Below are 21,964 nucleotides of genomic sequence, written 5' to 3'. Positions count from 1 at the left end.
GTTGTCTATAGCACCCATAAATAAACCCATTCTCAGCAACACACATCTTCCAGCAAGGCTCCAATTCCCAAATTGACATCACCTAGGGATATAGCTTTGAGAGAAAATGAGTTTATGAAGGACACCTAATTCAAAGACCTTAGTAGGCACCATAGGCATTTGGCATGATTTTATAATGAATAAAAATATCATCTCTGTGGTTGTGTGTTTGTGTATATCTGTGTTGTGATACTAGGGTTTAAACCAAGGGCCTTACACATGCTAGGCAAGTGCCTTACCACAAAACCCTTTTATGAGAATTTAAGTCATTCATATATAGATGTAGATATATATAGCGATAGATAGATGAAACATAGATAGATGATAGATAGATGGATGGATGGATGGATAGATAGATAGATAGATAGATAGATAGATAGATAGATAGATAGGGGGAGAGAGAGAGATAGATAAAAGGTATAGATAATATCTGGGTGTGGGAAGCCAAATCTAAATATATGTATGTATGCATATGTTTCATATACATCTCATATATCTAGAAAAATATTTACACAATAGTTAGTATGCCAGTGTTTTGATTGCCATTGGTCATACTAAGGTTAGGTGTAGGAGTTTCCACTTTGACATCATACCAAAAATCCTGACTATTAGAATATTTTCAGTCTAGGATTTTGAAGTAGGAATTCTCAGCCTATATTTGATGAACTTTTCTCTATGAATAATCTTGCCATTTGAAGTATAAGCTAGATGTCTTATTACAATAGAGTAGAATGTTTAAATAACAATAGTACTACTAAGTGTTTTTTTTCTATATTCCTGCCAAAATTCACTGCAATTTTTAATATTTTGACCTTACTGAGATCATGTTTTCATGAAAACTTAGTGTTTTCAAAAGAAGTAACTGGAAAACGCAGATGTATGTCTGGGCAATCTTTACTTGCCTCTAATCCTAAAAACAAACCGAGTTCTTCAACACATTTTCTTTAGCTGAGGATGGTTTTAGTCCAGACAGTATTATAGCCCAGATTTATGTCTATGTCAACATCTGTATATAAGCATGTGTTCAGTTCCTCTCAGCATTCTTGATTTTTTTTGTTTCTTTCAATGTAGGGTCTCACTCTAGCACTGGATGACCTGGAATTCACTATGTAGTCTCAGGCTGACCTTGTACTTAAATGATCCTCCTATCTCAGCCTCCCAAGTGCTGGGATTAAAGGTATACACCACCATACCTGGCCATTCTTTGATTTTTTTTTTTTATTCACACAAATATGAGAGGAAGATCTTGGGCTTTTAAACAGAACTCACAATTTTTCTGACCAATTTTAAACTGTAAAGCTCTTATCTTTATCATCCACCTGGGCATCAAGAAAACTTTGTGTCTGAGTTAAAAAACAAAGAGTCATCACATGATAATCTGGTTGTTTTGTTGTCTGAGACATCACCTCCATTGGCCCTGCATTCCCACTTGGCATAGCAAGGGACACAGCAGAGTACCTTTCCTTCTCTGGCCTCACAGTACTCCACTGTCCTGAATGTCCTGAAGATGGACATCACTAAGACTAAGCCTCTGCTTATCTTACTTTTCATATAATATGAGTGTGCTTCTCTTTACTGGGAAGTAAAAAGTGGAGGAACCAAAAATGGCCCTAGAAGTATGTTTCTTGTGAGGAAATGGGGACAATTCATTTCTTTGTTAAAGAGGTTAATATACATTACCTAGCAATTTGACTATACCATCCTGGTCCCCTCAGCCTTTGGAGCCTGCCCCTATCCCTACTCCAGAGGATAGTAACTATCTTTCTGGACATGGAGCTGAACAAATACACCAAATAGCATCACACTGCAGCCTAATAGAACCAAGTTGGTTTACATTCTAGACTTCAGAGTCCTCTTTTATTGGATGAAACCTCAGGAATATTATCTTTAATATGTATCTCAGTTGAAGTGATATAACTTTAAATCATTTTTGCTTCTTGTCACGAAACTGCTATAAAATTATACCAATTACTTACTGTGTTGAAAAGCCTTCAAGTTTTTTTTTCTTCAACCTATGTCAGAGAGATTACAGTGACTGCAACTGTCACTTTTAATGTTGATTATGTATGAAAACTGCTCATCTTCAGCTTGTGCCTTTAAATTACATCTGTGTTGTATATTTGTAGCAAGTCCTCATTGGTTGTTAGCTGTACTTCCAGTTCTCTGTGGCTAATGAGAAGCTTAAACATGTTCTTCTTGCTAATAAGGGAATCCAAGATACCATCAGGAAAAAGTATATTTCATTCTTATAAATCTTGATGTGATTTTTGAAGTATAAAATGTAATAAATGTAATGACATACTTCACCTTGCCTTCATCATGAATTCCCATATGTTCAAGAACTATTACTAGGGAACTTTGAAATGCCTTGTCTGGCTTTCTCACTCAGAGATTTTGCAATAATTGTCTAATGTGCAGCCTGCAATAAAGAATTTTAAAGCAACTCTGATTCAAGCAGGAAAATATTGACCATCTAATAAACAAATGCTTTCTTCTGGATTGTATATAATGGCCAGATTCCCAGACAAAGAATGAGAAGATCCTACAGAGAGATCAGCTTTCTATTCATAGTTTTCTTGGTGTCTGTTTCTTCATCAAGAATATAACACACTTGATTATAGCCTATAATTTTTTCAACATTGGGCAATGGAAGAGATTCTGAGAAATTATTTTGAAATGAATCCTTGGTGATTATTATTTGGTATGATGTAAAGAGATTCAAGTTAAAATGATTTTATCAAAGGTTTTTATTTAGGTTAAAGTTTTGACATTCAGCCTTTAAAAAATATTTATTCATTTATTGATTTATTTGCAATAAGAGAAAGACACGTACAAAGAGAGAGATAGAGAGAGAGAGAGAGAGAGAGAGGGAGAGAGAGAGAGAGAGAGAAAGACAGAGACAATGGTCATGCCAGGGCATCTAGCCACAAATTCTAACTGTAAATGAACCCCAGATACATGTGCCACTTTGTGCATCTGGCTTTACATGGGTGCTGGAGAACTGAATCTGGGTTGTTAGGATTTGTAGGCAGGTCCCTTAACTGCTGAGTGATCTCTCTAGCCCTAGCCTTTTCAAATACACCAGCTAACATCATTGTGAACAGTATACGTTTTTAGATAAAGGTTAGCTAAAGAAAATATCATTAAAAATGTAAATAGTAGAAAATTCAGTTGCATAATAGTTATCCATTTTATAAAAAATGTCTTCTACTACTCATAGAAAAGCTGCAGTATCTTTTAGAAGTCTTTCATATAACCCTCTCCCAAAAGACTTTCCTCCATTCCAGACTCCTGCCCATGTGTGGCGGAAATGAGAGGTGTAAAGAAGGGAGTCACTCCACACTTTCACTAATGAAGACACTGAGGTGATTAATTATAAGTAATGTGTCTCTATTAATTGATAGCAAACCAGAGCACACCTCATGTCCAGTCTGGACCTGTACTCCTTTCTTATTCCATTCAGTTCCCACAAACTCATTGTTTTCTATGAAGCAGTCTTTCTGCTACTTTGCATAATACTAGGAATTGGATAAAATATGATACCTACTGTCAAGTCTTGAGTACTGATTCTTTAATGCTGTTGTATCTTTGTAGTATCAATATGATATATATTCAGATTTTAAAAGAGAATACAGATTTGCTTGGATTTCTCTGTAACTGGCTCCTAAAGTAGTACCTTGAGACCTCTTGCCAGTGAGTGCTGGAAGTAAATATGTTGATTGAGTCTTTTGTTGTTTATTATGGTCTTCTCCTGCTGTTATACTAATACTTTTCCCATCTCCTACTGGCTTACTTTTGCAGCTTTGAGCAGTAATTCAGTCCCCTACGCCTCCCTGATTGGCTCTGTGTCCTCCCTCTCTAGCCAAACCACCACTCAGTCCATATATGATAATAACTCTCTCCCACGATTCGCTCGAAAAGGTCTAAACATCTTTGTCTCTGTTATTTTCTCTGTTAAAGCACTGTAATATTGTCCACATCAGCCCATCCTCATTTCCAGATAAGCCTAAAGTCTCTTGTGCCATTGTATTCCATTCTTTTCTCTGGGGAGTGCCTCATCTGGATAAGATCACTTCAATTATCAGGTCACTGTCACCTACCCACCCCCTCCACAGACTGTCTAATGATTAATTCTAACTTATATGTAGAAAATTTTCAGAAAGGTTTTGAAAATTTGGATTCAAATGCATATCACCATCAGTTTCTATTTCTCAACAACTCATATCTGTTGGGTCCGTACAAAGATTTTAACTGACTGGAAGTAGACACCCACAGCCAGGAATATTAAATCATCACCATGCATAGGACTGTGCAGTGTAGCTTTTGACTTAATTCACCAGAATCATTGCTAATTTGATATTTGCGATAAAGGAACTTAGTAGGTAACTTTAAACAAAGGCACTATTTCTAAACTGCTCATAAGGCAGTCACATGTCACGTTGACTTTATGATCACCCTTCCCCAGCCCAGTTCTTCCAAAGAGTTGCAGTGGCAGCAAATGTCACTGTGGCTTCCAGTTTGAGCTCCTCCCTCCTCATTTTTCTACTTCAAATGCTTCCCTGGCGACATGCTAGTTCAGATTTCTCCAACCAGCTGGAATTTGTTTCTCTTCAGAGCTGAGTCAGCAATTCTCTCTCTGGATGCATTTGCAAAATTAATCTGAATGAAACAATGCAAATTAAGTGAATATGTAGAAAACATCAGAAAGACACGGGGTTCATCAAAAATAACAACAGATTATTTGTAGCAAAATAGATTAAATTAGCATGTCTTCAGCTGGCAGACTGAACTAAGATGTCTCAGCCCCCTCTCTGCTTTCTTTCTTTTTCTATTCATTTTATCTTTGTCTTTTCACCATGTCCTCATTGTACTGAATCCATTTCTTATTAATGGACAAAGATGTTTACACCTGCAGTAGATTGTAGGTTTTCTGGGGGTTGAATAATGGGACCTGGGGCAGAATACCATGAAGTAGTTAGTGTGGCCTTTATAAATGTCTAGTCAAATGCTGCAACCCCAACCTCTACAATCTGCTACTAGTGGAAACATTTTTGCAGTTCAGTTTTGTGTCTGGTGTGTTGTCAGTGATTACTGTCAGTGAGCTGTGGTGCATGTCATTCTTTCTATCCATGTTTGCATGTGAATGTCAGTCACCTTACAGGTTTGTGAAATACTAAAGTGATTTTTGTCTAGTCACAATGTATGGTGAATCCTGCAAAAATAAAAGTGCAGTATTTTTATTAGTCCATTTCAGAAGTATATCAGGCTATCCATATCATTTTTTAAACAAATTTGTTCTATTTTATTTTATTTACACCATCATTTCCTTTGCAGGTTCAGATGATTCCGGTTACCCTGGTAACCTTCATTCTTCAAGTTAGTTTTCTTTGATTATGCATAAGTCACTTTATGTTTCCTATCAAGCTTCTCTTCTTTCCCCTTAAGGCCTTCCTCACTCTGTTTCCTTAGTTCACTTTACACCATTTAATTCCACACAATTTCCATTTCACACAGTGCAGGAGAAGGAGTTTGAAATGACATAACAGTAATTACTCAAAGCAGAAGCTGACATCAAACTTGACTCAGTTTTCTCTGCTAGCTAACCTCATCGATTCATAGCACAGTAACACTTTCTCTTACACTAGGAATGTTAGTTTGGGATTGTGCTTGGTGTCTTTTCTATTTGGCTACAACATTCATCTCTCTAGAGCATGTCCTGCTTTGAGTAACCTAACTATCTGCCTGCTTCCTCACCTACAACATCTTTATTACTCACGCGTTTTCAGGTCATTTCTAACTACAATATTCTCTGTGTTTTGGAAAAGCTAACACTATTTTCATATCTTTTCAAATGTGATCTTTTTTCCTTTTATTATAGGTATGGCTAGCCATCCTCCAATACCTATCTTGGAACTTGCAGATCACATTGAAAGGTTGAAAGCAAATGACAACCTGAAGTTTTCCCAGGAATATGAGGTAATACACTGTTTATGGTTAATAGTATTTCCAAGATATGCCTTCCTGTGCTTTTTGACTTGAAAATGAACACCAGTACTTGTCATTTAAGTCTGAATCTGAATTCATATAAACATCTATGAATTAACAACTTATAATATTTTATAATCAATATAATAGCTGCATTTTAGTATTAATTATATTAACATATATTTATATGTTATGCAATTATATATATAGTCAATATAAGTTTAATATTAATTTATCTTTTGAAAAATTTAAGCTCATAAGATGTTTTGAATCAATTTACTTTTGAGTATTCAAAACAGATGCAAATAAATTGGCTCATAGTGAGAATCTTCACTGAAAATGATATTGTCAGAAGTATATTTCTTAGAAGTATAGTACTTAGTACTTTGTTTTCTATGGCCCAAATACTTACTGTTATTGATTCCTATACATTATTGCACTCTTCAGTGTAAAACAACACTCATGCTATATTGCCAGAATGTTGCTTATTTCAGAAGGCATAGTGAACTAAATAGTATCTTAAAACACCAAAATCTGTAAAGATTTGGTGTGAACTCCTGCTCTCGGTGAAGCTGTTTGAGTGTGTGTTTGTGTGCATAATGTGGCAATTATTAGACAAAATGCTACAAAACTGGATTTTTTTTGCTTTCCTAAAGCAACCAGAATCAACATAAAACTAGTTCATGAATTACTGACAATTAGACTGTCATTGTTATTGTTTCGAACAATAAAAGGTTGAGGGCTTCTAGAGCAGCCCGAAATCTACCATAAATATTTCCACTGGTTTATCTAATGAGATTTCTTAAATACTATCCTTGCTCTTTCCTTTGGTCTTTGTTTACCAGCCTCAAATTGACTTGCACAAGATGGTTTTTCCCTTTATACCAGATCTAACTTTCTACCCTATCAAATGTAGTGAAAACCTCGGAAAAGAGGCCTAACAACAAGGGATAAAAGCCAAAAGAAACTTCATGTGAGAGAACACGGAGCCACAATGTCTATGGCAGCATAATTATCTGCACAGCCTTCTGAACTTCTTAAAATCAAATTTGGGGGTGCAGTACTGGGGATTGAACCTAGGGTCTCATACAAGCTGAACAAGTACTCTATGGCTGAGCTGTCCCTAGTTGTTTATTTTTTCTTTTCAATTTTGCATTAGCCTCACAAATTTTATTTTTAGCAGTCCACAATCTAGAAAATACCCACCTGAACTGTCCGAGTAGCAGAGGTCACAGACTTGTGCCACCTCATCCAGACTGCTAGTTCTATTTCTGATCATTACACTAGATATTAAAAAAAGAAAAAACTCCCACAATACCTAACCCACAACCTCAAGGAAAAACCTGTAACACCAATGAGGGCCCCCATCAGAATGGAGGCAGACATGAGGGAAAGTATGGTACCAACATATGATATATCCATACTATGTATTCCCATAATTAATTTTAAAAAATAATGTTTTTCTAAAAATCTGCACTCTGTCAATGGTTGCCCTTAACTCTTAATTTTAATTTGCATACCCCAACATTTTTGTCAACTCTGAGAGAACAGAAAATTATTTTGTCCTTGTGTATTGATTAGATTATATTTTCCTTTATTCTGCATCAAATATCTGAGGAAATTCATGTTGGATTAGAGTTTGCTTGTTTTCTTAAAAGTCCTGCTTATTTCTTCTTAATTCAAATTGTTACATCTCTTTTTAAATTCTGCCAAAGTCTTTATAACAGTTGCAGTAGCTTATAGGTTGGGGCTTGAGGATGCAAATTGTTTTACTGAAAATAACAATAAAAATGAGCCATGCCACCTGGGGCAACATAAACTGCTACTCAAGAGTCAGTCAGCTCTCATCAACTAGATCCTTCCATACTACCCATGGTTCTTTATTGTCATTGTGATGATTCTAGTATCTCCCACACTCCTATCTGCTCTTTATTTTCATCATTATGGTTCTTAATTATTTTGCTGCACAACATTTATTTATAGCTCTGCTTTCATACTTTATCAGTAATTATAAGATGTCATAGGCCAAAAAGAAATTAAAAGTATGATAGCCCAACTGGTTAGTAAGCTACTAATTCGCTCTTTACCAAAGTAGCTTGAAACCACTTACAGTAATATTTGCATGAATCAAACACTTTCAGTTGTATCCATTGAATAATATAGTTAGCCTCATTTAAATGTAGACTTTCTCAAGTAATGTTACATAGAAAGTGACTTTAATGATCTCATTTAGCCATTAGATCAGAAGCACTCCTTGAGAGCAGCTATGAGTTGCATGCTGACAACGCTTACATTAACAACTCCCCAGTAGCCTTAGCCATTGGCATGATAACCCACAGAGTCTTTACAGTTTATCTTGATGGTGATCTGTGATTAAAGCTCCCTGGGCATGAATTGACTCTACTCTGCCTGAACAGCCATGAAGGAGTTATTTAAGTTTTGTGCTCAGCTGTGATAATAAGATTAAAGACTCTATGTAATATTTTAGAGCAACACTTTGGGGAAATTTTTCTTATCGACTTCCATATAAATTTAAGTGGACTTTATATGGTTTTCAGTGAAGAAAATAAAGGAAAAAGAACTCATATCACTTTAACCACCTCATCATTTTGGCATAATCGCTATAAATTGCTATTTACGGACAGCACTTAGGACAAATAAAGTTAAATTTGTTGTTCTGATTTGAAGACTAAAACAGAGGTTAAAGACATTAAAGTTGTTTGCAGTGAACCTGAAGTCAGAATAGGAGGAAGCAGGTCAGACTGTAGCATGGTATAATTAGATCATAAGAGAGACCTCCTTTAGTAAAATAAAAGCAATTGGATCCCATTACTGCATTCAATGACAGCTAGAAGACAGAGCCCAAGAAATTAGTGTAACCCCATCTCTGAATGACACCATAAATACTTTGGGTTTTCATTTTCTTATAAGAAGACTGAAGAGTCCTACTGGAACTTGAATAGCCACAATTTGAAGAATGCATTTGGTATGCAATGAATAAAACCTTCCATCAATGCTCATATGACCATGGAAGGCTTAGGTTGGAAAAACTTAAGAACGAAGCAGAAAATATGTGCCATTTTTGCCAAACAAAATCTTGGGCATCAGGCTTGAGAGATGGCTTAGCAGTTAAGGTGTTTCCCTTGAAAGTCTAGGGACCCAGGTTCATTTTCCTACTATACCCATAAGCCAGATGCACAAGATGGACATGTATCTGGAGTTCTGTTGCAGTGGCTGGAGGTCCTGGTACAATCATACTTTCTCTTTCTCTCTGTCTCTCTCTCTCTCTCTCTCTCACTCTCTCTCTATCTATCTATATGCCTCTCTCAAATAAGTAAATTAAAAAAAAATGTTGTTGGTGATGGCTCTCATGATGTTACATGCCTATATTCAAAGCACATGAAAGGCACAAGAGTTTTGCAAGTTCAAGGCCAGCTGAATTACATAGTGAGATGAAGCCAAATATAGCTGATACAGCAAGACCCTGTCACACCTTTGTCTCAATTCCAGACATGATAGGTCAGTTAGTCAACCATGATACCTAAGAACCTCCATTTTTTTAAAAAAAAGTATTTAATTTACCTTGATTCAAGTTCAGTTGACAACTTCATTTATAGCAATGTCATTAATTTGGGGTTATGTGTTATAGAGCACAATACCCATCTTCATTTTTTAGAAGTATTTTTATTGTTATCTTCAAAAGATTTATTAATACATCTTTTGTGGATGGCCACTACCATTCAAAGCCAAACAGATTTATGTTGTCCTTCTGTTTTGGACTTCATAATATTGCAATAAAGGATGGAAATAAACCTAGCAGAACATTATGCCACCTTACATTTAAGATATACCAGAGAAATGGAGAAAAGGTCTTCTTTTTACTCTTTCTTCTAATGACAAATGGAATAGTATATTTGCTATACATTTGAGATTTAGCTGATTGGTATTATCACAGCCATTACTTTCTCTCTCTCTCTCTATTTGGATTATATTGATTATTGGCAACTATGGCTATAGAATTTAGTGAAAAATAAATATAAGAATGATTGGATTATTGGAGAAGCAGAGGCTTCTAGTACAGGGATATGTCAACACTGACTTCCAGAGCTTGAACTGTTTTCATGACTTCTGCCTTGGGACTATCATCCTTTTACTTCTCTGGACTAGCTTCATTCTTTCTGCCTGATAGACCAACCAATTTGTTTATACACACACAGAAAATATGACTTAAATACTACTTTAATTTATGTCTACCCCAAAAAGTAGCAGAAACTACATTTGTATTGTTAATAAAATTCCAAATGCTACAGGACAAACTGTGAACTTTAACTCACTTTTTTTGTGGGGGGAGGGTACTATTCACCATCTACTTATATGAGACTAGTTCCTTCCTTGGATTAGACAGAAGAACATTTCCATTAAAGGTCATCAGAAAGATGAACCAATAACTATCCTCCCCATTTCTAAAGAATAGTACTATGCTAAGTGCTAAGCAAGAAATAAAAAATGTAAGAGAATGCACTTCTAAGATGATCAAAACATGCATAAGGACAAAAATGTATAACACTACTAAAAGAATCTTAAGAGCTAAAGAGATATCAGTAAAGGTCAGAGTAGAGTGGAAAAGCAGGAAAGTATTGGAGAGAAAGGGTATTCTTAGTGGGGCTAAGAAGAAAAGGCAAAAGAACATTTTGTCAAGGGCAAGCATAAAGACACCCAATCAAAGAATGTTCTGATACTTCCATAGTCATATCAGTAGCACTGGTGTCAACTGAGAACATGTTAGAGATTTCAGATTTTTTTTTTTTAATCCCAAATCTACTGAGCTAAAAACAAGATACTGTAATGTCTTAAAAAGTAAGAGCAGTGCTATGGAGACATGCCATGGTGCCATGACAGTTTCAAGTTCTGAGGTGGAGAACTGAATGATATGAAATTGAACCCATGAGTAGGGTTAATAATTGAAAGGCACTCCCAGAGCTGTGCTCAACAGTGTCAAAGTTGAGGTTGAAATGCTTTGATGGTGGACTGGAGGGCAGTGAATTGAAAATAGATTTGCGGGCTGGAGAGATGGCTTAGCGGTTAAGCGCTTGCCTGTGAAGCCTAAGGACCCCGGTTCGAGGCTCGGTTCCCCAGGTCCCATGTTAGCCAGATGCATAAGGGGGCGCACACGTCTGGAGTTCGTTTGCAGAGGCTGGAAGCCCTGGCGCACCCATTCTCTATCTCTTTTTATCTATCTTTCTCTCTGTGTCTATCACTCTCAAATAAAAAAATTAATTAATTTAAAAAAAAGAAAATAGATTTGCATTTTGACTTGAACAATATGAATGGTTGTAGCCTTCCTTGATTGTATAAGCCTGAATTATATTGGTCTAGGAATTAGGGAATATATGTACATATGTATATGTGTGTGCATATTATAAGGGGCTCCATAAATGTTAGTTACAAAACAGAATCTTCTGATAGAAGTAAGCTAGTAAAATAAGGTGAGTATATTAACTTCCTTTTTTTTTACATATTTTATTGTATTTATTTGAAAAAAGAGAGGCATGCAAATAGAGAGAAAATGGGTGCGCCAAAGCCCCTGGCCACTGCAAATGAGCTCCAGAAGCATGTGCCACTTTGTGCATCTGGCTTATATGGGTATTTGGTAATTGAACCTGGGTCCTTTGGTTTTGCTGGCAAGTGTCTTAAACTATATGCCATCTCTCCAGCCCTATTAATTTATATTTTAATATTTTATTTTTATTTATTTATTTGAGAGAGAGTGAGAATAATAGGCAGAAGGAGAGAGAGAATGGGCATGCCAGGGGCCCCAGACACTGCAAACGAACTCCAGATGTGTGTGCTCCCTTATGGCATCTGGCTTACATGGGTCCTGGGGAAGTGAACATGGGTCCTTTGGCTTTGCAAGCAAGTGCCTTAATCACTAAGCCATCTCTCCAGCCCCTATTAACTTATTTTTTAAAGCACTAATCATATATAAAATGTTAAAAAGTGAATATTAAGTTCCTGTCATACCTTCACTCAGGAAATTTTTCCTCTTGTCAGACTGAAAAGTTATTTTGAAATTTAATCAATTCTATGTTTAAAATGTTTTTTTCAGGTTATGGTGAGAAATCAGAGCACACTTATAAAGTTATTTTTTAGAAAATGAACTTATCATGTATATCCCAGAGAAAAACCATGGATAACCAGGAGTTCTGCAATAGGGTATTATGAAATGATTCTTTGTTTAGGATATATTCAAGTTACAAAATTACAAAAGCAACCACATGAAGAACACGTGACCTTGGTTCTATGTGTAGCTGTAACTGTTCTTTGTAAATTAAGCAGTGAATGACAGAGATGCCATATCCTCTTTACTATAGATACAGGTCTCTTTATTCAAATAGTAAGATTCCATGTACTGTTGAGTAGCTGACTTTGCTTCACCCCATTGTTCAAGTTGCCTAATACATGGGCATTCCAGTACTCACTGCGGAGGTGTTCTCCAATATGGGGAAGAGACGAAACTGGCTCCCAGTTTGGCTCTCAAGAGTCAGTTGCTCTTAGAAATATCCTCCTATATCACATGTTCTAATTTAGGAACATTCTAATATATATATATATGTGTGTGTGTGTGTGTGTGTGTGTGTGTGTGTGTGTGTGCGTGTATGTATGTATGTATATAGTTAGTATATTCCCAATATAGGGCTCTGAAGTAGCAATCCACTTTTTAAATTTTTTTAAGGTTTTTTATATATTTTTTTTTAATTTTATTTTATTTTTAATTTATTTATTTATTTATTTGAGAGTGACAGACACAGAGAGAAAGACAGATAGAGGGAGAGAGAAGGAATGGGCGCGCCAGGGCTTCCAGCCTCTGCAAACGAACTCCAGACGCGTGTGCCCCTTGTGCATCTGGCTAACGTGGGACCTGGGGAACCGAGCCTCGAACTGGGGTCCTTAGGCTTCACAGGCAAGCGCTTAACCACTAAGCCATCTCTCCAGCCCGATTTTTTATATTTTTGTTTAATTTTATTTATTTATTTATCTGAGAGCGACAGACAGAGAGGGAAAGAGGCAGAAAGAGAGAGAGAATGGGCATGCCAGGGCCTTCATCCATTGCAAAGGAACTCCATGTGCATCTGGCTAATATGGGTCCTGGGGAATCAAGCCTAGAACTTGGGTCCTTACACTTCACAGGCAAGCACTTAACTGCTAAGCCATCTCTCCAGCCTGCAAACCCCTTTGAAACACAGAACAACAAAATATCTTTTGCCTATTTTTGCTTCCATTGCAACGCTGAGACCCAATTTCTCTGTTTGTGGCCTGTGGAGACAGGGATCTGTAATCTCAGCACATAGGTCCCTTTTGCTACTTATCTCCTTGTGGACTAAAAATGTCCTTGTGTTCTTACATCTCCTGTCTGAGTGATGATGATGGGGCTCTTCTAGGAAACTTTCTAGACATTGATGTCCTATGCTTTGGGTTTTATAGTAGTGTGCTTACCATCCATATGTGGAATAAAGTAAATTCTTAGTAACATTTTAGTAAAACTGGTAACAGAGTAAGGTGTGTTGTTACCTTGATGAGTAATGAATTAAATTAAGGCAGTACTGATATGTGTAGACATGAACCATTGCTTAGATTATATTTGTAAATGTGTGGAACTGGGTAGACCTCAGTGAATATGTGGATTAACTCTATGTCTCTTAGATGTAAGAACATGAGATTTGCAAAGGGACAAGCCTAAGGTCACATACAAACTATGTGGTAGAGCAAATAAAAATCTCATGCCATGGTCTTCTTCATTCCATCTTGAACTAACTCCCTGGAAAACTAAGTTTTTTTTTTTTTTTTTTTTTTTTTCTGTTTGTTTCTTACTGTATTCTCATTATGGAGCCTTGGAACCATTATCTTCTATCAGGAAAAAAAATATATATATATGTCTGCCAAAACTCTGTGCAAATGCTATAGTTACCACTTTGCCTTGTGTAACTATCCCCAGGAGGACTCAGTGGTTTTCCTATGGCATTTTAAGGATAGATTTCTTTTCTCTATAGTTAGTATATTCCCAATGGAAAACATAGCATTTCTCCATGGGAAAGCCAAACATCATCTGTCATCAAAGCAGTGAACACAAAACAAAACATTTCCATTTTCCCTAGGACAAAGCTCTTGGTATATTTGACCATGTTTTCTAGTGTAGATTCACAGACACAAATGTGTCACTAGTAAAAAATTCTTAAGCCCCCATATATTTTTAATGCAAAAGTCACTTAGCATATCTGCTTCCAGTTAGGTTATAGTTTATATGTAATTCAAAAAGGTGTGCACGCAGAACACAATGCAGATACTAATAAGAAATCAAACATAGGCAAGGGCAATGTGTTGGTTTTGTTTTCCAACTTCAAATGTGCTGGATTTTTCATAAAGGTATCTCATCTACATCTCTTATGAAAACCTGAAGAGTGGAAAATGACTCATAAAGAACTGTTGTTATTTTTTACTGTTTTATTTATTTATTTTATGAGATAGGGTCTCTTAGCCAAAGTTGACATGGAAACTAACTCTGTAATCCACCTTGGTCTCAAACTCATGGTGATCTTCCTACCTGCTTAGTGTTGGAATTAAATATGTGTGATGCTATGTCTGGCCATTTTTTTAATTGAATACATTCTTTTGTAATGTCATTTATAGTAGAATGATAAAATGAGTGATTTTTATTTAATAAAAAAAATACTTGTGCATTTTGCAAAAAGATCTAGTGTGGATAATCCAAGTTGAGGATGATGGGTGGCTAGGTTTACTATTCAATATCAGAAGTTCTAGATACAATAGGATTAGGAGAAAGGGTTAATTTTCCACTTAGATAAGAACATAGAACTTTTTCTCTATTTCTCACATTAGGTCCTCACCCCTTCACATGCCACTTTCAATCCTCTTCTCTTCGAACAAATGCAGAAATAGTGCAGCTGAATGGTCAGCTCTGGAGAGAGAATACCAAAATTTAGACCATGCTCATGCTATGTGCCTTTAAGAAATAATCACTCTATAGTTTAGTTTCTTCATCTCTACAAAGGAACTAAGCATGGGCTGGGAAGATCATGCATCTAGTAAAGAGTCTGATTTGTAAGCATGAGAACCTGAAAGTGATCCCAGAACCCATGTTAAAAAAAAAAAAAAAAGTTGCTACATGCCAATAATCCCCACACTGCACAATGCAATCAGGAGGGTCCATGTGATCACTAGCTAGCCAACCTGCTCTGCTTGGTAAACTCCATGCCAATGAGAAACTCTTTCAGAAAAGGTGATGATGCCTGAGAAAAGTCACCTGAGTTTGTTCTTTGGCCTTCACATGCCCACATACATGCCCCACCTACACATGCACAAGGGAAGTGATCATAATACTTACTTCATAAAGACATTGAAAACAAACTTGTACTTACAAATGCATCTGTGTCCCTAATATAATGTTCAATAATCTTGGTATCAATTTATTTCATCCGATTTAGGTAACATCAACTTTAAGATACCCCATGGGTATATGTACTGCTAAATACAACAAATGATTGCCCAAGCATTGTAATCTGCCATCAGTTTTAAGCTGTGTAGCAATCTCAATGATGTTAAAGTGTGAACAAAAAGGTATCTGAGATTCAGTGAAACCCTGCCCTTTGACTGTCACTGGTCAAACACTGAGGGATTTACTGAAGCCAATTAAAAAATGGCATAATGAGAAAAAGAAGAAAAAATTTGCCAGCTTACACAATTAGGCCTTACTCTTTGCTTTTCCAGCATGCTAGCCACATGCTGGGTTCAGCTTCGCCAGGTCAGTGTGTTCTTGGCCACATGGTAACATGCTCACCACTGGACACATACCATTTGATAAGCCAAAGTGTATGTCTAGATCAATTTCGAAGTAAATTCACAGTTCACAAGAAAGTCTTTGTTGTGATCAAAATTGCTAGTACCAACAACAGAAGCAGCCAGAACAAAGAGTATCTTTCTGCAAAGAGTGCTACTTTTTCCAATTGACATCCCCACCTGTACTATCAGCAGTGAAGCCTCATTTTCAGGTCCCTTTCTCTCTGAAAATAGGCTTTTATTGTCTGTAGACAGTATAGAAGTGAGCACATCTTACTGTAGACCCCTCAGATAAACTCAAAAGGACCTACTGATTAAAACTCCCAGGGTGGCTTTTAAAGGGAGGATGGCTGCCAGTTGACAATCTGAGAAGATGCTTTCTTTGTGACAACAGCAGCTAAGATGTAAAGGTGCAGAGTCCCTCCCCAGCTGGCTGCCTTTTTGCATCTTGTAAGCAAATCTAGCAGGACACAAAGGCACAGCACAACAGCTTACCTCAGGAGAAACGCTGCATGCAAAATCAGAATGTGTCTCTGTGACTAGTCTTCCCTTCTCACTGAGCTTATGCAGTTAGTAGAACTCTAGAGTACAACCAACTTCTCAAGTTTCAGGAATTATTTCTTGTTAGACATTTTATATCTGTGTTCTTTCACCCCCTTTATTGTCATATGAAAAACCTCAGACATTTTTCCCTACCAATATTAAGTTTGGTATCTTTTATATCTGAGTATTTTATTATTTGCTTCTGGAGGTCCTACTCACCTCTGAGTAATCACACATTGAATAATTTTAGTTTTCTGTTTCTGTCATATAAATTCCCCATAATTAAGTGGCTATTGGCTACCACTGGACAGTGGCCCTCAGGAAACAGTCAATCCTGAAGAGTCTACAATTCCAAGGCAAGCTTTTAACTTCAAAAAAGAATAATACAAAATAAATAAGATGCTTCTTTTTAAGTTTCATTTTGGCTTTAAAATAAAGTAGGTATTTTAGGGGTAGAATATCAGTATGCACTTAGTGATACAGGGTCAGACACCTGCGAGGGCATTGAACTCAGAGAAAACAAGGTTCACATTGTAACTCAGCCATTTAGTAGCTGTGTTGATTAAACCATGAACCATTTTGCCTCAGTTCCTTTATTGTTTTTTTTATTGACAACTTCCATAATTATAAGCAATATCTCATGGTAATTCCCTCCCTCCCCCCACTTTCCCCTTTGAAACACCACTCTCCATCATATCCCTTCCCCCTCTCAATCAGTCTCTCTTTTATTTTGATGTCATCATCTTTTCCTCCACTTACGATGGTCTTGTGTAGGTAGTGTCAGGCACTGTGAGGTCATGAATATCCAGACCACATTGTAAGGAGTCCTATCCTTCCTTTGGCTTTTACATCCTTTCTGCCACCTCTTCTGCAATGGACTCTGAACCATGGAAGGTTTGATTGAGATATTTCAGTACTGTCAGCTCTCTTTTTAAAGATGGGATTATTAGCAGCTACTCATGAGAATATAATTAAGATGAATATATGATTGGCACCTGGAACCCATGTCATGTGTTCTCAATGTATTAGAGGTCCTTATTATTACAGATTTCTTATGCATGACCTACCTATTAATTACTTAATAATATTGATTTGTTTTTCCTGGGAGTTATTTTACCTTCCACAATACTTCCCTTCAGTTCTTCTGAAAAGAAGGTCTTTGGAAGCAGTTAGCAAAAGAGAGTGGTAACAAGGATGGAGGGAAATTATGATGTCAGCAAGAGTTCTTTTGATATTTATATTTTATATTTCATATAAAATGTTACTTCTGGAAATAAACTCCACATTTAAAAAGGCCCAGAAAAATATCTAGAATAAAACTCATTTTTGATGATGAATGAAAATCCTGGGGTCTCTATCATCAATTTTCAAAAGCTTTTAAACATAGTAATTCACCTAAAAACCAAAATTTCTTTATTTATATAAGAATAGCTATTTGAATGCTTTCATCTATTTGACAAACTTTTAATATAGAACAAAAAATTATCAAGAAATAAGTTCTATCCTGGATAAGTCTATAACCTTTCAAGAAAACAAACAATCAAAAAAAAAAAAAACAAAAAACGTAAAAATCAACCATTGAGAATGAGGCAGTATTGAAGGCATGTGGCTGGGAGACTCCCTAAAGTTTATTAGGAATGTAAGACACCATGTAAGATATGTACATGCAGAGGCATGAAGAGAAGAAATCTGGCTTGCTCAGTGGTTCCCAGAGTAATCTGTGCTTGTGACTGAACTGTCATTCATGTTGCCAAGAGATGAGGCACAAAAAGCTTGTTGACCCTTGAATGATCATGGCAATATCGTAACAAGTTTTTTACCACTGGACATTGGCTCTCAGGAAACAGTCAACCTGAAGTGGCTACAGTTCCAAGGGAAGATTTGAACTTCAAAAAAGAATTCACAAATCATGGAAATCACTTCCCATCCTTGTTGCTAAGCAAGTTGAAGAACCCAGAGGGCCAACTGGGTACATCCATTCTTCTGTTTCTCAGGAGAACAACATTTCAGGAGATTATAATAATCCTGTAATGAGAAATTGGGCCAAAGCTACTGAGTATGTTGCCACTCCAATCATGAATATGTCTTTCCTTTTTATTTGTTTTTATTTTTTTGTTTATTTTTATTTATTTATTAGTGATAGAGAGAAGGAAGCAGAGAGAGAAAGAGAGATAATGGGTGTGCCAGGGCTTCCAGCCACTGCAAACAAACTCCAGATGCGTGTGTCCCCTTGTGCATCTGGCTTATGTAGGTCCTTGGGGGAATCGAGCCTCAAACTGGGGTGCTTAGGCTTATTGGCAAGCGCTTAACCACTAAGCCATCTCTCCAACCCATATTGTTTCTTATTTACACATTTATTTTAAAATTTGAAAACTGGTAGTATTATTTGGCATTAGCCACTCTTTTAAGCAGTAGGCATTACTTTTGGAAAATAATGGTTGAGCACACTGTCATGTTTGGAAGGTGCAGAGAGGACAAATGGTGAGGATATAAGCACCAAGATGTGGTGTAAATTTTCCAGTTTGGCTGTCTTGTTAAATAATCATTAATCTTTTAATCATCCCAAATGCAACAATGGAAGTATTTGACTTTAAAAAGTTTATTGGTGTAGTATAATCCAAACTTAATTGTTTCTCACTTTCTCAGTATATTTGCTTAACAGCAGGCATTCATCAGTCCAGGCCCCAGCTAGAGGTTCATGAAAACCTTGATTTAATTATTGTGTCCTTCCCTTGCTCCCCAAGCCTGTTTCTATATGTTCATAACAATTTGAGAATATTTTCATATCTCTCTTCTTCATTTTAAACTACATGGTATTTTAATGTTATCATCATACTAACCCTTGAATTCTACAGAGCATCACAGTATAGATAGTACTTTGTAAGAAAAATAATGTTAGTAAACATTTGAACAGTAGTTGTAATGTGCCCAACTATCCTTGAAACATGTTGTATATATTAACCCCTTCAGTGTTTCCAGGTAGATTCTATTAATATCCCCATGTTACAGGAGAAGGCAATTAACACAGGGAACTTAAGCAACTTGTCCAAAGTTACATAGATATTACTTGGCAGAGCTAGAAAATGTAGAGTCTAGAACATGTTGTGACCCCTATACATATTCTCTATCATTATTTCTCTGGAGGTGTCCATGTGATACTAAGGTGATCTTACATAAGATACATTGGTTCAAATTTCTGATTGATAAAATTTTATTTTATCTTTCAATGTGAGAGATATTCTTTCAACAAAGTAACAAAAATAGGCACATTTGCTTTTTGTAAAAACTTTTATAATTATATTCCCTCTTCAAATCTTTATTATTCTTATTAAAGATTAACTAGTCATCCCATGTGTGGTGACACATGCTTTTAATCCTAACACTTGGGAGGCAGAGGTAAGAGGATCACCATGAGTTCTAGACCATCCTGAGACTATGTAGTGAATTCTTGGTCAGCCTGGGCTAGAGGTATAGCCTACCTTCATAAACCAAAAATTCAATAAATAACAGTCATGTTGGCTCATGTACATAATCCTAGCACTAGCCAGGCTAATATAGGCTAATATAAGGCTCTAGAGTAAGACAATGTCTCAAGAGTCCAAAAAAAAAACCAAAAAATATAAATAAAAAGAAGAAGAAGAAGATTAAGAAGAAGAAGAGGAGGAGGAAGAAGAAAGGATGGAAAGAAGGAAGAAAAGAGAGAGGGAGGGAAGAAGGAACGAAGGAAGGAAGGAAGGAAAGAAAGAAAGAAGGAAGGCTCTAATCATAGAGGGTAACAAAATATTCTCCATAGAGTTATGCTTGAGGATTCCTGAAATCTTTGAATGAAGTCTACCTTTGTCATTTTGTTAGAAAATAGACATTCCCAGGGCCTTTAAATGATGAGGCTGATGTCTCTCAGTGAGTTTCATATATAATATCATTATGTTACAAGTTGTTTTCTAAGTAAATCCCAAAATAAATAAATGAAAGTATTTTAGGGGAAAAACGGGCAAAGAAGATATTGTCATGGATCTTAAAATCCAGCTAACCTAAAACAATTAGAATGTTTTGATTTCTAAATGAGACCTCACATTATAAACAGTACTAGAAATTGGTGTTTCATCAAGAGGTTTATAATAAAATGGTAATTTCTAGTGGAAGGAAATGAATTTGTATATTATATTTTATATATTTATTGGGGTTTTCTTCTTTTGTTGTTTGTTTGCTTGAGACAGTCTTACTTTATAACCCAGGTGACCTTCAACTCATGGTAGTCTTCCTATATCAGCCTTTCAAATGTTGAAGTTATAGGTGTGAGCCATATCCATTTTATGTATTATTATTTGTCATTTTATTATTAAAGGTCATTTAGATATACAACTTACCCCTTTAAAGTGAAAAATTCAGTAGGTTACTTTATATTTTACCACTAGGTTAAAGATACAAGTATGTTATAATACATGAAAACAAAGTGGTAAAGGGGAAGAAAATCTTTTATATTTCTTCTACTAGACCCAAAACTTTTTCATAGAAGGAGGTGTTTCTTATTGATAAAGATAACACTGATTAGTATGGTAAATGTTTCTAGAATGAATGCTATGTGAATTCAGAAATTTAAAAAAATAGAAAGATAGGAGAGCTGACTTGCTCTTTGTACCTTCCTATCCAAAATTTAGCATTGTCACATGATAATAAGATGAATATTGTTTAATGAGTCATAAGCAAAGATTACTCTTTTTTTTACTGTGGAATAGACATCAGGGGCATTGTACTTGCCATATGGAGGGATCAGTTGGGCTCTTCTTGCTGGACCTCCACTGGGAGGCATAATATTAGGACAGTGCAAGACATCAATCTTCCTGACCCCACTTCCATACATAATAGAAAAGCTTCCTGCCTTATGAAATGAGAACTGACTTTACCTACTGCCCCTACGTCTATAAAGAAATATGACCTGGGGGACTGGGGACCGACTTAGTGGTTAAGGTGTTTGCCTGTAAAGCCTAAGGACCCCCGTTCAATTCACCAGAACCCACATAAGCCAGATGCACAGGGGGTGCATGTGTCTGGAGTTTGTTTGCAATGGCTGGAGGCCTTGGTGTGCCCATTCTCTTTCTCTCTGACTCTTCCTCTCTGTCTGTCTGTCTGTCTGTCTCTCTCTCTCTCTCTCTCAAATAAAGAAATAAAATATTTTTTAAAAAGAAATGTTTTCCTCAATCTAAAATCCTACCAGCAACTGTCTCAAAGACTAGCTACATAGGCACTTTTTTGCCTGCCATTTTATCATGGTAATATTTGCATGGAAAAAACAAACAAACACACACCCCTTGTTTTCTTAAGATACCATCTGTTATTGGTATCATTTGCTCTTGAAAAGGGATAGAATCATTTTGTATTTTATCAGTAATCATTGCCCCAGCAACCAATTGCAATGTCACACACCAAGGATTATACACACACACACACACACACACACGCACACACACACACACACATACATACACACACACATACACACACATACATACATACATATATAATATATATACATACATATATAATA

General features: G+C 36.2%; 1 protein-coding gene across 50 annotated transcripts in view; it reads left to right on the top strand.

Moving 5' to 3' along the window:
* Ptprd (protein tyrosine phosphatase receptor type D) overlaps positions 1-21,964 on the top strand; it is a 2,343,620-nt gene that overhangs the window by 2,205,577 nt on the left and 116,079 nt on the right. For 31 of the 50 annotated variants that reach the window (XM_045148487.1, XM_045148550.1, XM_045148541.1 and 28 more), the window contains 2 exons: positions 5,374-5,415; positions 5,918-6,015. In XM_045148487.1, the coding sequence (XP_045004422.1) occupies positions 5,374-5,415; positions 5,918-6,015 (140 nt within the window). The remainder of the gene's footprint in view (positions 1-5,373; positions 5,416-5,917; positions 6,016-21,964) is intronic. The other 19 variants (XM_045148570.1, XM_045148565.1, XM_045148545.1 and 16 more) reach the window with 1 other exon arrangement.

The sequence above is a fragment of the Jaculus jaculus genome, chromosome 1 (genome assembly GCF_020740685.1).
Source record: "Jaculus jaculus isolate mJacJac1 chromosome 1, mJacJac1.mat.Y.cur, whole genome shotgun sequence".
Classification (NCBI taxonomy): domain Eukaryota; kingdom Metazoa; phylum Chordata; class Mammalia; order Rodentia; family Dipodidae; genus Jaculus; species Jaculus jaculus.
This window is presented reverse-complemented; position numbering and strand designations above follow the sequence as displayed.